The sequence below is a fragment of the Cavia porcellus genome, unplaced genomic scaffold (assembly GCF_034190915.1).
Source record: "Cavia porcellus strain 051 isolate PalLab524CR breed Dunkin Hartley unplaced genomic scaffold, mCavPor4.1 scaffold_2, whole genome shotgun sequence".
Taxonomy (NCBI): Eukaryota; Metazoa; Chordata; class Mammalia; order Rodentia; family Caviidae; genus Cavia; species Cavia porcellus.
In genome coordinates, this window is record NW_026947485.1 from 71,942,205 (window position 1) to 71,954,240 (window position 12,036).

Consider the following 12,036-nt stretch of genomic DNA (forward strand, 5'->3'; position numbering starts at 1 on the left):
AGGCATGGGCCAAGGCTGTGCACGGTGGGCGGGGGAGGAGCCGGCTCCTGGGTGTGGTATGGTCCTATGAACTTGGTCATTTTCATAATCAAGGCACCTTTTACTTCTTCATCTCATTTGCCAATTTGATTATATCCCCGCTTTTTAGGAAGATGCTAGCTTTTATGTACTCAGAACTCTGGGTAACATTTGGATTACTGGGGTTGCAGACTGGTCTCTTCGGTATTACGTTCCATATCTCATAGCATCAAACCCTATTTTGGTATTGGTGGGGTACTTGTTGGTGGTCAGGCAGACACACATTAAACCAGTGTACCACAACCACATATGCCCCAAAGAAACGCTCAAAAAAGTCTCTGGGGATCATAGAGATTCTTAGAACCCAACCAGAAAACCACAGGAGTAAATGATGCGGCAAGCCCAGGGCCCGTCCTCTGGCACTGCTATTGCCAGGCAGTCTACGGAACTTTAAATGGCCTCATTTAAGGGCTCATTACCATAAATGGGATTCATCTTAAATAGGCCACTGAGGATTATAAGTAAGCATTTAAAGATTTTTTTTCTGTGGTTTTTATTTTCCTTTTGCCCACTTCCTGGTTCACCTATCACAGGCCACAAGAGCCCAGGCGGCGTGGCTGAGTCCCACACCATGGTGGCCTTGGCTCTTCAGACCCCTGGAGCAGTGGGCTGCACAGTTGTTCTGGAGTTCAGCATGTTCCCCTTAGAAACCTGAGCTTGTGTGTGTATATGCATGTGCGTGCACATGTGTACATGTGCATGAGAGATAGCGATGTCTCACAGCTTCCATCTAGCCTGTCCTTCTCCACTTTGTCACTTGAATGAAATGAACTCAATTTGTATAGTGCACAGAGCTGGGAGAGGCAACCTCTGGTGCTCACACCTCAGTCTTAGTTTTCTGTCCACTGCCTTATTTTAAACTGAGCTAAATTATTCCACTGGAACTCGAACTTTCAAGCTGACAACACTGAGTGTCCACCTGCTCAGAAATATGGATATTAGTGCTCCTGAAAGTTTACTGTTGGCATATCCACTTAAGTGCTCTTTAAAAACTGCACAAGAGTGATAAATTTATTAAGGTGCTTTATTTCTCACAGGTCATGAGGCATTCTTTCTTATCTTCTATTATAGCTGTTTCTGGTCCTGTCTTGGTTTCTCCATTATTCCCCAAGTTTAACAGCAGCTTCCCGTCCTTAACTTCAACAGTGTTTGCAGTTAACGGCAGCTCAGTAGATGTTGGATAAGTGAGTGAATAAGTACTGTTTTGCTTTAAAAGTGGGCGTGACTTCCAAAGGTTGCTGGCTAGAAAGAATTCATAACATTGAATTTCACAGACAGCATCTTAGCTGTAACTACACAAGGGAGCCTGATCAGGTTTTGTTTTTGCTCCATGTAGGATCCTGGTGGGGAATCCATTCGTGTGCTCCTGTGACATTATGTGGATCAAGACTCTCCAAGAGGCTAAATCCAGTCCAGAAACTCAGGATTTGTACTGCCTAAATGAAAGCAGCAAGAATATTCCCCTGGCAAACCTGCAGATACCCAATTGTGGTAATTTATTTTTAAATCAATGATTTCTAGTTGCGATTAATTCTTCTAATGGCCCTGGTTCGGTAGAGAGTGTGGTAAGATCACCACTCTCCAGATTTTGTGTAGTGCGCTGTCCATGTTTCCAGTGAATAAGATGTCATTCGCGTGCAGTGTGGAAAAGCCAGCAGAGAGCAACTTTACTGATATCTTTGCAAGGAGAATACTGATTCTGAATGTATGACTAAAAGTGCAGAGAAAAGAAATACAGTGTTTATTACTTTATCCATCCATCCATCCATCCATCCATCCATCCATCCGTCCTTCCATCCATCCATCCATCCATCCATCCATCCATCCATCCATCCATCTATCCATCTACCCATTCATTCATTTGTCCATCCAAAAACTGTGTGCTTAGAGAGTGGTTCATATAGGTCACATATACAATTGGTCAGTACCCAGGCCATATGGGGGGACAACTTGAGGGTGATGAAAGGTTCTTGCAGCATGAGGAGAATCCAGCACATTCTCCTCAGCTTGTTGCTTTGCCAGGTACCTGTGTCTCTTGATTTGGTGCCCAACATCTGCCCTTATATCTGCTTATCCCCAGGAGTGGGTTCAGAATCTCCTGTTTTGCTGTTGTTCCCTGCTCCTCTCTGCAGTATTTTCACCTCCAGGATTTCAAAGGGTGCCACGTGGCAGAGGCATGGCTCTCTGTGAGAACGAGCATGTTGCAAGAAAAGGAAAACGTCAACGTCTGCTTAGGACTTGCCCAGCCTCCACGTAACCTCTGCAACACCCAGGAAGGTGTACTCATCCTCTGATGAAATTTTAATCAGTTAGTTCACCAATTAACAGATTCGTAAACAGTTATATTTGCTGTTCTGGGTTAGGGGCTGGTGCCATAGCAGAAAACTACATTTTCCTACTTTCCTACTTTTACGCACAGGTCCCAGTATTAGCCACAGCCAATGGCGTGTTTTTAACAGATCCTATCTGAGGTCCACTTTTATTAAGAAAAATACACCTGCTACTTATTCTTGTAGCACATTGATTATAAATGTAGCAAAATGCACACTTATTACAGTTGTAATAAAAATAAATTTGAGCATTTGTTTGTTTCCCTGAAAGACCCTGGAAAATAATCCTTCCCCTTCCCCTGTCACCAGAGGGGCTCTTTGGTTTCCACATGGGCTGTCAGGCTTTGTTCTCCTCTTTAGCTTTCTCTGCCAGCCAATACTTTTTTAAAAACCCAACTCTGAACATTCGTCTTCTCCAGGTTGATAATGGGGTAACCATTTTCTGTTATGTTATAGTTTGTACTATGGAGAGAAATTGCCTAGAGGGACATGAAATTCATTGCAGAATCACCTGGTCTTTGGGCTGTGGTGATCACACTTGATCAGCTAACACAGAGAAGAGAAGAGAGACAGATCTGAGTCTCTTATTTCATAAGTTGCCCTTACTCACGTGCTGGTGGTGCACCCAACTTTGTGTGTTGTTGATGAACTGGTGTGTGTTGTGTGTGGGTGTGTGTAGGGTAATCCCTCTACCTGAATTTTAAGTAATTTTTATTCCTTTTTTCCTACAAATGTTCCAAAGAGTTCTGTGTATCAGAATGAGATTCTCAGTCCACTGTCAGGATGACATAGGTTTTGATCAATCAGTTAGCACTGAATGGTTGCATTTTCATTAAAATGAAAATTCATTTCAAGATCAGTGATCCTTTCCAAAAAGCAACATTGTAAGAATATGCCAGTTGAATAGCAAAAAATTTTTTACTATTTTTGTGTTTTTAAACTGCTTTATTCTTTTCCTGTTTTTATTTTCTTTCAAAGTGTTATTTATTTATAATTGTACAGCTACTGCTGATACATATTATTGTAAAAATAATTTCTCTTGTTACACAAAAAGCTTGTCTTTTTCTTTCTTATAATCACATGAGGTCAGATGTCATGAACCTATCATACTCTGTTTAACCAAAATGTGACATTCATGGGAGAACAATCTTGATTACATTAAATATACCATATTGGTGGGTATTTTACTTTCCACTGTTATTATTACAGTAACATTTTCACATGCACCCTTATTCATGATCTTTGTCCACATGTAAAAGTTCAAATGCTTTTGAAAAATATAGGATTTTTAGTTAAATAGTTTTGTGCATCCATTAATAATCCTCTTAAAAGTTGTGTGTTGGTATTCACAAACTTATTTTGCCACTCTAAAAGATGTTGTCATTGCTTTTTAGCTTATATTCTTGATTACTACTGAGCATTTTACATATTTATTAGATTGTGTTTATGTTTCAGTGAACTGGTTTTTCATATCCTTTATTTTTCTGTAGTGTTTTTTCTTTCCTTTATTTTAATTGACAGAGTCCTTTGTTTTCCTTAATTGCTTGAAAATTATAAAATATATTTCTACTTTTTGAAAAATATATAAGGGCAAAATATGTATTGCCCATGTATTTTTTGCATATATCTAGTGATAATGCCTAAAAGATAAGAAAAGATGTTTCTCCCTTCCTGCTTCTATCCATTCCTCAGCGTCTTATTATTTGGGATTTTATTTTTAGATAGCTACTTGATTTTTGTGAAGATTACCTATTTCTTTGTATTGTGTTGACTTTCGTGTCCTATGACTTCCCCTTAAAATGGTTTTCCTTTTGTTGCTGTACATCTTCTAATACTCCTTTCAGAGAAACTGAAAAAAATCTCCAATTCTTTTCCTGTTAGAAAATCAGCCTGTATCTTGGATTCTCAATGAAACCGGTTAACTAAAAAAATTCTAGGCTCAGAACTCTTTGAACTTTCCCTGGGACAGGGTTCTTGGAGGCATCTCCTGGTCTTCTGTCTGAGACCTCTGTTCTTTAGCTGTCTCTGTGGCTGTCCTTCTCTGGCTCTGTGGCTCAGCTGACGTGAGCCCTGCCCTGTCCTGCCACCTCACCTCTCAGCAGTGGGGCGGCCCGGAGCCCCCTATGCTGCACAGACCATGTTCCTAGGCCCACTGGGGGCCTGATGCTGTTCCTTTATTCTGTTTCTATGCTTTTCTCTTGTTTGGGGTTCCTCGTAGTTTCTTGCTTGCCAGGACTGTGTCTCTTTAATTTCCAACATAGTTCTGGATTTTGGAAACTGTTTTATATCTTCTCTAGACATTTAGGGGAAGGAAGACTTCGGTTTGGGATTTAGGAAAAGTTACTTTTCATCATGATGGTTTCCCATCTTTGGTTCTTTAAAGAAAAGTTAGAAAATTGAGCAGATAATTATGCTAGAGTGTTGGACTCCAAATTTTTCTCTGAAATTCCACACTGAGGAAACCACTTAATGCATTCTTCAAATTAGATACTTTGTTTAAAAAATTGGATTCTGGGTCAGTTGAGTTTTTCATTTAGATGTGCTTTTAAAATACATTTATTGTGTTTAAGTACAACTTCAAGGAATTTGTCTTCTTTCCACACTTTTTCTCTTCTATGAAACTTTTTAGGTAACTGAACCAGTGAGAGGGGGGCCTTGTGTTTCATCACTGTAAACCAGTGATTTACCACTGGCTATGGTCATCGCACCTAGTGTGCCCCTGCTACTGTTTTCATATCAATAATGGAAAGCTACTGGGATCTCTTCCCTTTGTAAGACTTTTTCTTTCAATACTTCCACTCTGTAGGTATTTTTGTCTAACTTAACTGTCCATAACATTTCCCCCCATGGCTAAATGGGATCATTAAAGAGGTATGAAGTTTATACTTTAATTTTATAAAATATTATAACTGTAATTTAAATCTTACAGGAAGAGGTTCTTTAGAAGTGTTCATTGTGGATGAAATGCACTGTTCTAAGTAGGAAGCAAATATACTTGAGAAAGGTAGTATTCCTTTGGGTCATATCAAAACAGTTTTTCAACCCATCTACTAGTAACTAGTTACTATAGAGTGATAGCCTCACTGTGAATATAAGGTGGCAATTCATTTGCTGGTTGAAGAATGGCGCAGTAACCATGTAAAATCTCCTCAACGGTCCCAGCACAGAAACCACCATGGTTCCTCCAGTTATTTATAACAGTTTTAATGTTCTGTTTGTCCAGCCTTCAGACTTTTAGTGGAGAGTCTGCTTAAGACATGTCAACAGAGTTTAATTCCCAGTACCAAAACAACAACAAAACAAAAAAGACGTATCCACAAAATACTATTTCTAATAGTGTAGGTCAGTCTACAGATACCAGCAGAAGGGGCTTAGTTTCTTGAATTAAACTCATTTCAATGATTTGTTTTTAAGGTCTATTTTTTTCACCCGTAGTCTGTAGCACACACATCTGTTTAACAGATTTGTACAGATTCTTTTTGTTTGTTTATTTCTTTAAGTAAGAAAAATAGCCTGGCACTAATTCTACTTTGTTAGCATTCATAGATTAAAAGGACATGCTCTTCTGATATACCATGTGAAGTTTAGGTTGGTGTAACTTCTTGACTAGGTTGATTTTTGTCTTCCTAAAAAAAACTAAAGTATAGTTTACTGCATTGTTTTGCTTTAAATTTATTAGAGATCAGATTTTATCTGCTAAAATAGGGAAAACCACACAGTGAGTTGTTGGTTTGATTTTTTTAGAATGCCAAATAAAATGATTTCTTCTTCTTTTTTTAATGTCACCTGCTGTTTAAATTTTTGTGTTTAGAAGTTATATGGTAACTGTAACTGTCACTGTCATGATGTGGTTCCTATAAGCTTAGACTCATAATATCCAATTTAAGCTCTGAAAGTCATTTTGCTAATTTTCCATCATTTTCCTATCTAGGTGTAAAGCTGTTGCTTCTAGATAGGTCAGGCTTATTCTGGCTTTGTCCCTGGCTGTGGAATATATCTGTTCAGCAAAGAAGTGGGAAGATATGCTAGGAAGATAGAGGGCAGAGGGGAAGTTACAGGCTTTTCATGCTCTGCAGAGAGAGAATTTACAGAGAAGTCAAGTATTTATTTAAGTTTTTTATACAAGCACAAATGAAGTGAGCGAAGACAGACAGCAGACAAGATTATAATTTACCTGAGTATTTTTATACACGAGGTGATGGCCCAGCGTGAGTGAACAGAGCCCAGAGTCACTAAAACAAGCTGAAAAAGAACACAGTCCAGACTTCTTGATGAATGCTAAAAATTAAAGCCCAAATTGACCATCTAGTCCACAGTCCAAAATGACTCTAGCCATCTTTCTCAGTTACCAGAAAAGGGGACTCGCATACGCTGAAGTATTAACTGAGGGACCTGGTCCTTGTGATTGACTTTCAAAAACCCATGGGCACCTGTGGGTGGGAGCAGGGGCATGGAGACCCCAGCCCAGGACTTGGGGCTGTGGGTGAGCTGCACCTAACTGTCAGCTGTTTGTTTGGGATACTTGATAAGCTCCTGGGAAAGTGGTACTAATAGCATCTACTTTCCACGAATTTTAGGTTGACTAATAAGAAAATGTGTGGCAAAGTATATTTTATATCTGGATTTAAATGTGTATAGACTTTAAAATTTTGTTAAATTGCTTGAAAGGAAAATAACAAGATTCTGCAACTCAAAGCAAAATGAGTTTGGGGAATATAAGGCCAGTGGAATAGTTTTGTTTTGTTTTTAATCTCAGGATGTCTCAGAGCTGTGTGCTTTGTGAACCTCCAGTTTCCTATAGATCACCCTTTCTCCCTCTTTTCCTTCCTTCCTTCCTCCCTCCCTCCCTTCCTCCTTCCTTCCTTTTCATTTTCTCCCACAGGTCATCTCAAGGAATTAGATTTCCTCAGAACACTCTTCGGGGGAAGTTTGGTAGACTAGGTAGATCCTCAGTTCCCATTTAACTTAAGAGTGATAGCTGTGGAAACAAAAGCCTAGTGAACAGTTCGTTGTTCAATATCATTTGTCTAAACCCTTGCTGCTCAAAGTGTGGTCTATAGAACAGGGAGTTTATTAGAAATGCAGATTCTCTGGCCCCAACCCAGACCTCCTGGGATAGAAAAGCTACATTTTTAACAAAAGTAGGTGGTTATTCCTGTGCACATTAAAATTTGGGAAGCTGCTGTCTAAAAAAGGGGTTAACACTTTTTTACTGAGGTCTCCAGGTGCTTACATCCTTTTCTACCAAATGTAGCTCAAGACATCTGACTTGGTCTGCTGTGTGGGAAGTGGGTCATCTTCTCACTTCAGTGAGGTTTCCTATTGTGCCAGCGAGGCTGCTGGGAGCTGAGACTCAGGATCCCACCCTGGTAGCACTGGTGGCTCTTGGAAGCCTTGCCGGGCTTTGCTCTGTACTTGTCCCGATTTCAAATCTTATTAGGCCAGGAAGTAGTGCCTGGCAAGTGGTTTACCCTGCTTTGGCTATTCATGCTTCCCAATTCATTTTTATTGTGCTAATTAAACCTCAAGTGATATTTCAAGTACGGATTGTTTTTCCATTATTGAATCTTTGGCCAGCATATTAACACTGCATTATTAATGTGAGTCAGATGCTTACTCATTTGTGGAAGACTTTACATTTCAAAGATCTGGACTTGGCCAATTTTGCACAGATTCCTTTGGAAGCTGCTGTGACAGGGTGATACAATTTCTCTATAAAGAAAGGAGATTCATTTTTTTCTTCACAAAAAAGACACTTAATTGTTCTTTAAGTGAACTGAATTCCTAAATCATGAACATATACTATGCTAAAATGAGTGCCACCCAACGAGGCAGTGTCCTATCATGGTGAAGGGCCTGAACTTGGTTTAAAATCCCAGGCCTAAGTGTGCTTGAGCAACTCAAGGAGACATCTTTGACCTTTCCAAACTCATATGCTTCATTTATTATATAAGGATAAAGTGCTCAGTTTCAAGATTGTTTATAAGGAGTCAGTAAAACAATAAAGATGAGAGTAAATGGTTTAGTGAATGCCTAATAGATGCTAACATTACTATAGTTATTTTAGAGTTATCAATCATATACGTGTTAGTTTGAAGAAATACCACGTTGGATTCTATAGGAAAATTAAGACTATGACATAACAATTCTTACGGAAGTCTCTTTATTTTAACCTTTTTCTGCTCAGACTATCTAAAATTTAGACACCTTCATGGAGGGCAGGAAAAGGAACCAATAGCTTTATACTTGAGATGCCAAAGGGAAGTCTGTAAGCTTGTTGGGGTGTCTGGCTAGTGGGGGAGTCATGCCTTAAACTCAAGCACGATCTCACCAGAGTCAGCACGAAAATCTAAGAATGCCAAGAAAATGAAAGAGCATCAACCAAGTGCAAGAAGTTCCAAGTTAGAAAAGCAGAGGCTGAGTGGTAGCCGCCATGAAGGCTGGGAATTCTGGTCGACAAGGTGGCAGTGGAGAAGGCCAGGGATGGGTGTAATTGTATTGCAGAATTACTGCAAGCCTCAGGATGTAAGAGGACAGGCGACATCACACTCAAGGTATTGGCTGAAAGTCTGTTAAAAAGCAGTTAAATATATTTTTGTTTCACACTATTCCCTATGCCTATGCCTCTTCTTCCTCAACAGAAAACTGGAGGTTTATTTATTTATTTATTTTTTTGTCTTTTTCCTTTTTATTGGTACCAGGGATTGAACTTATGACCGCCTGCTTTACAAGGCAGGCGCTTATGCCGCTGAGCTAAATCCCCAGCCCTGGAAGTTTATTTTGAAAAGTGTATGTAACAGGATTCCAAGGAACAGCAGGTAGAGTTGAGGCTGTAAGAACCATAGGGAAAATAATGATTTCACATGCTGGTTTTTGATATTTCTGGCCTTTTTCCTCATCAAGCAGGACACTGGAAGACTGTCCAGTGATTCCTTCACTGACCCAGACAGATTCCTTAGAACATTCCAGAGATTCTGGCAGAAGGCGGTCCAGCCAACAGGCCACTAGCAGTGCCCCACAGTGAAACTGTGCAACACATTTTCAAAGGTTGTGACCTGCCAAGGGCCAGAAAGTATTTAAGGAAAGTTTAGAATATGAAAGACAAGATTAGACAATCAAGCAGATTAACTAAAGAAGTGCGAGAAGCATAATTAACATGGGCAGAATAAAAACTCAAAAGAAATTGTCATTAATAGATGTCAGAAGACATGCTATATTGATAAAATGAAACCAGGCTGCTATGAGAATACTAGAGAAAGGAAAAGGGTGACTAAAGCATGGAAACCACAAGTGTGACAGAGGAATGAAAAACATTTAAAAAGGCTTCAAAGATATGCCTGAACAAAGTTCTTGTAAATAAATAGAACAAAGAGACACAAAGATGGAAAATAGTTAGAAAATTAGGTGGACCATTGATAATATGCAACATCAAATAATTGTACTTCTAAGTGGCAACAAAGCATTGCGTGATCATTAAACTGCATCTGTTTCTGTGCATCTAAGGAGTACATGTAACAGGGTTGCATCCTATAATTGATTCTCTCTTAAAATTTTCAAAGTATGACAACTACTTCATTTTAGGTGGTACAGCTCCTCCGTACCCTCACTAGGCACTGCAATTTCATAGTAGAGAAAAGATATGAAGATAGAGATGACTCTTGCCTGGGCATGCAGGGAGCATGAGGTTTTGTATATGTAATCTCGTTTTCTTCTCCATATGGTGGGAGATCAGTAAACAACAGTAAACATGGAGACCAAGAAATAGCAATATAAAGTTGGTATTCAGGGAAATGGAGATCAATACCAAAGAATAAATTCAAGAGAGGAAAGATGACTGAGAATAGAGAAGAGTGTCATTCAGGTGAGATGGAACTAGTTTGTTACACAGTAGTTTGAAATATTTTTCATAACACATTTTATAGATTTTAAACTCTTCAAACTATGTGATTACATGCCTAATTCATTTTAAGAAGTGACCCAGATCATATTACAGACTTCAAAAACCTTTGCATTGACACAATTCCTAATAAATCATAAAACATTGCCACAAAAGTTGTGGGGAAAAAAAAAAAACGAGAGAGGAAAAGGATGACTTACCAAGGCTATACAGTCAGTACAACTCAGGTTCTTGATCACTGATCATTTCTCTTGGAAGCCCTATGAAGGGACGATTGGCCTTTGTTGGATCTCACAGGAAGGAGAAGTTCCTGAGAGGTCTCAGTCGCCACTGACGCCACATTTTTTGGGACTACAAGACCAGGAGATATGTACTGTACCGATCCTGGTCCAGGCTAATATCAGTGATAATATCAGGGGCTTTGTCTGTAGAGAGTGCATCAAAAGGAAGGGTTTATGCCTAGCAACTTGATGTTGGGGTCACATACAGCCAGGTGAGGGGGTTAATTGCAATTTAACGACTGTCAAAGATAACTTGCCTTTACTGCCCTCCAGCAGTGGGATCCAGCTGTCGGTGAATATAGTTCCAAGCAGACATTGTGCTACTGGGGAAGGAATTTGTTTGACCATAGGACCTGCCATACTGTGTTTTTCTCTAGGACCTGCTTTCAAGTGAAAATACTCGGATGTCTGTATGGCTGAAAGCAGGGTGTGCACTCAAGAGGTCTGATATTTTGAGGAAATGATAGCAGCATCAATTTAAAGAAAAGAAAATTCTAGCTTTTGAAACGTAAGAGTATAAAAACGGTGCTTTGGAATGTTAAAAGATATTGATTGATAATGTTCAAAATTGCATGTGATAAACATATTTTAGGGTTTCTCAAATTAAACATTTTTCATTATTATAAGGGATCATATAAATTTTTTATCATACCACAAATAGGTTGACAATTTTAGTCATCCTGTTTAGCTGTGATTTATATAACGTTGGGACTTCCTAAATGTGCTGTTGCAACTTTGTCTTTGAAAAATGCTTTGAAACTACCTTTCGTTAGTAATCTGACTCCTTCAAACCCTAGGTCACATTCTTGGATTTATAAGGGTTATTTAATGTAAAAAAAATAGATTTATGCAGAGCATGCATTACCCTTCGTTTTATGACTGTAAAGAAGTGGAGAGGAGGGTGCATCAAGGAATAAATGAAATGAGATGTTGGCCCACAGGTACATTACTTATAGACATGCAAAAAAACTGGATGAGTAACTAAGAATTGAAAAGAGATGAAAAAACATACCTCTGCAAATTCATAGATTTTTAAAATAAAGATTTTTTCTATAATAGTTTGTAAAAAGGATAATAATTTGTTTTCAAATCTTACTGCTATACAGTTGTCTACATGACATTTACATACCCCAAACAGTTATATCAGCTTAACACTTTTTCAGTCTGAGAAAATAAGGGATTAATTTTGAAGCATGAAGAGATCTTAGTTTATTGCTATTATTTTAATACTGCAGTTAGTTACTTGTATATGTCTCTGTTTGCTTTTATTGTAGGATTGCCATCTGTGAATCTGATTGCACCTAATCTCACTGTGGAGGAAGGAAAGTCCATCACATTGTCCTGCAGGGTGGCAGGCGACCCCCTTCCTAATATGTACTGGGATGTCGGGAATCTGGTTTCCAAGCATATGGTAAGGCTTGGATTGACTTCTGACTTCATAGAGGGACAG

At 38.9% G+C, this 12,036-nt stretch overlaps 1 protein-coding gene across 7 annotated transcripts in view; it reads left to right on the forward strand.

Annotated features, from left to right (window-relative positions):
- Positions 1 to 12,036, forward strand: part of Ntrk2 (neurotrophic receptor tyrosine kinase 2) — a 346,711-nt gene that overhangs the window by 33,495 nt on the left and 301,180 nt on the right. For all 7 annotated transcript variants that reach the window (XM_063243697.1, XM_063243700.1, XM_063243701.1 and 4 more), the window contains 2 exons: positions 1,415 to 1,569; positions 11,861 to 11,997. In XM_063243697.1, coding sequence (XP_063099767.1) covers positions 1,415 to 1,569; positions 11,861 to 11,997 — 292 coding nt within the window. The remainder of the gene's footprint in view (positions 1 to 1,414; positions 1,570 to 11,860; positions 11,998 to 12,036) is intronic.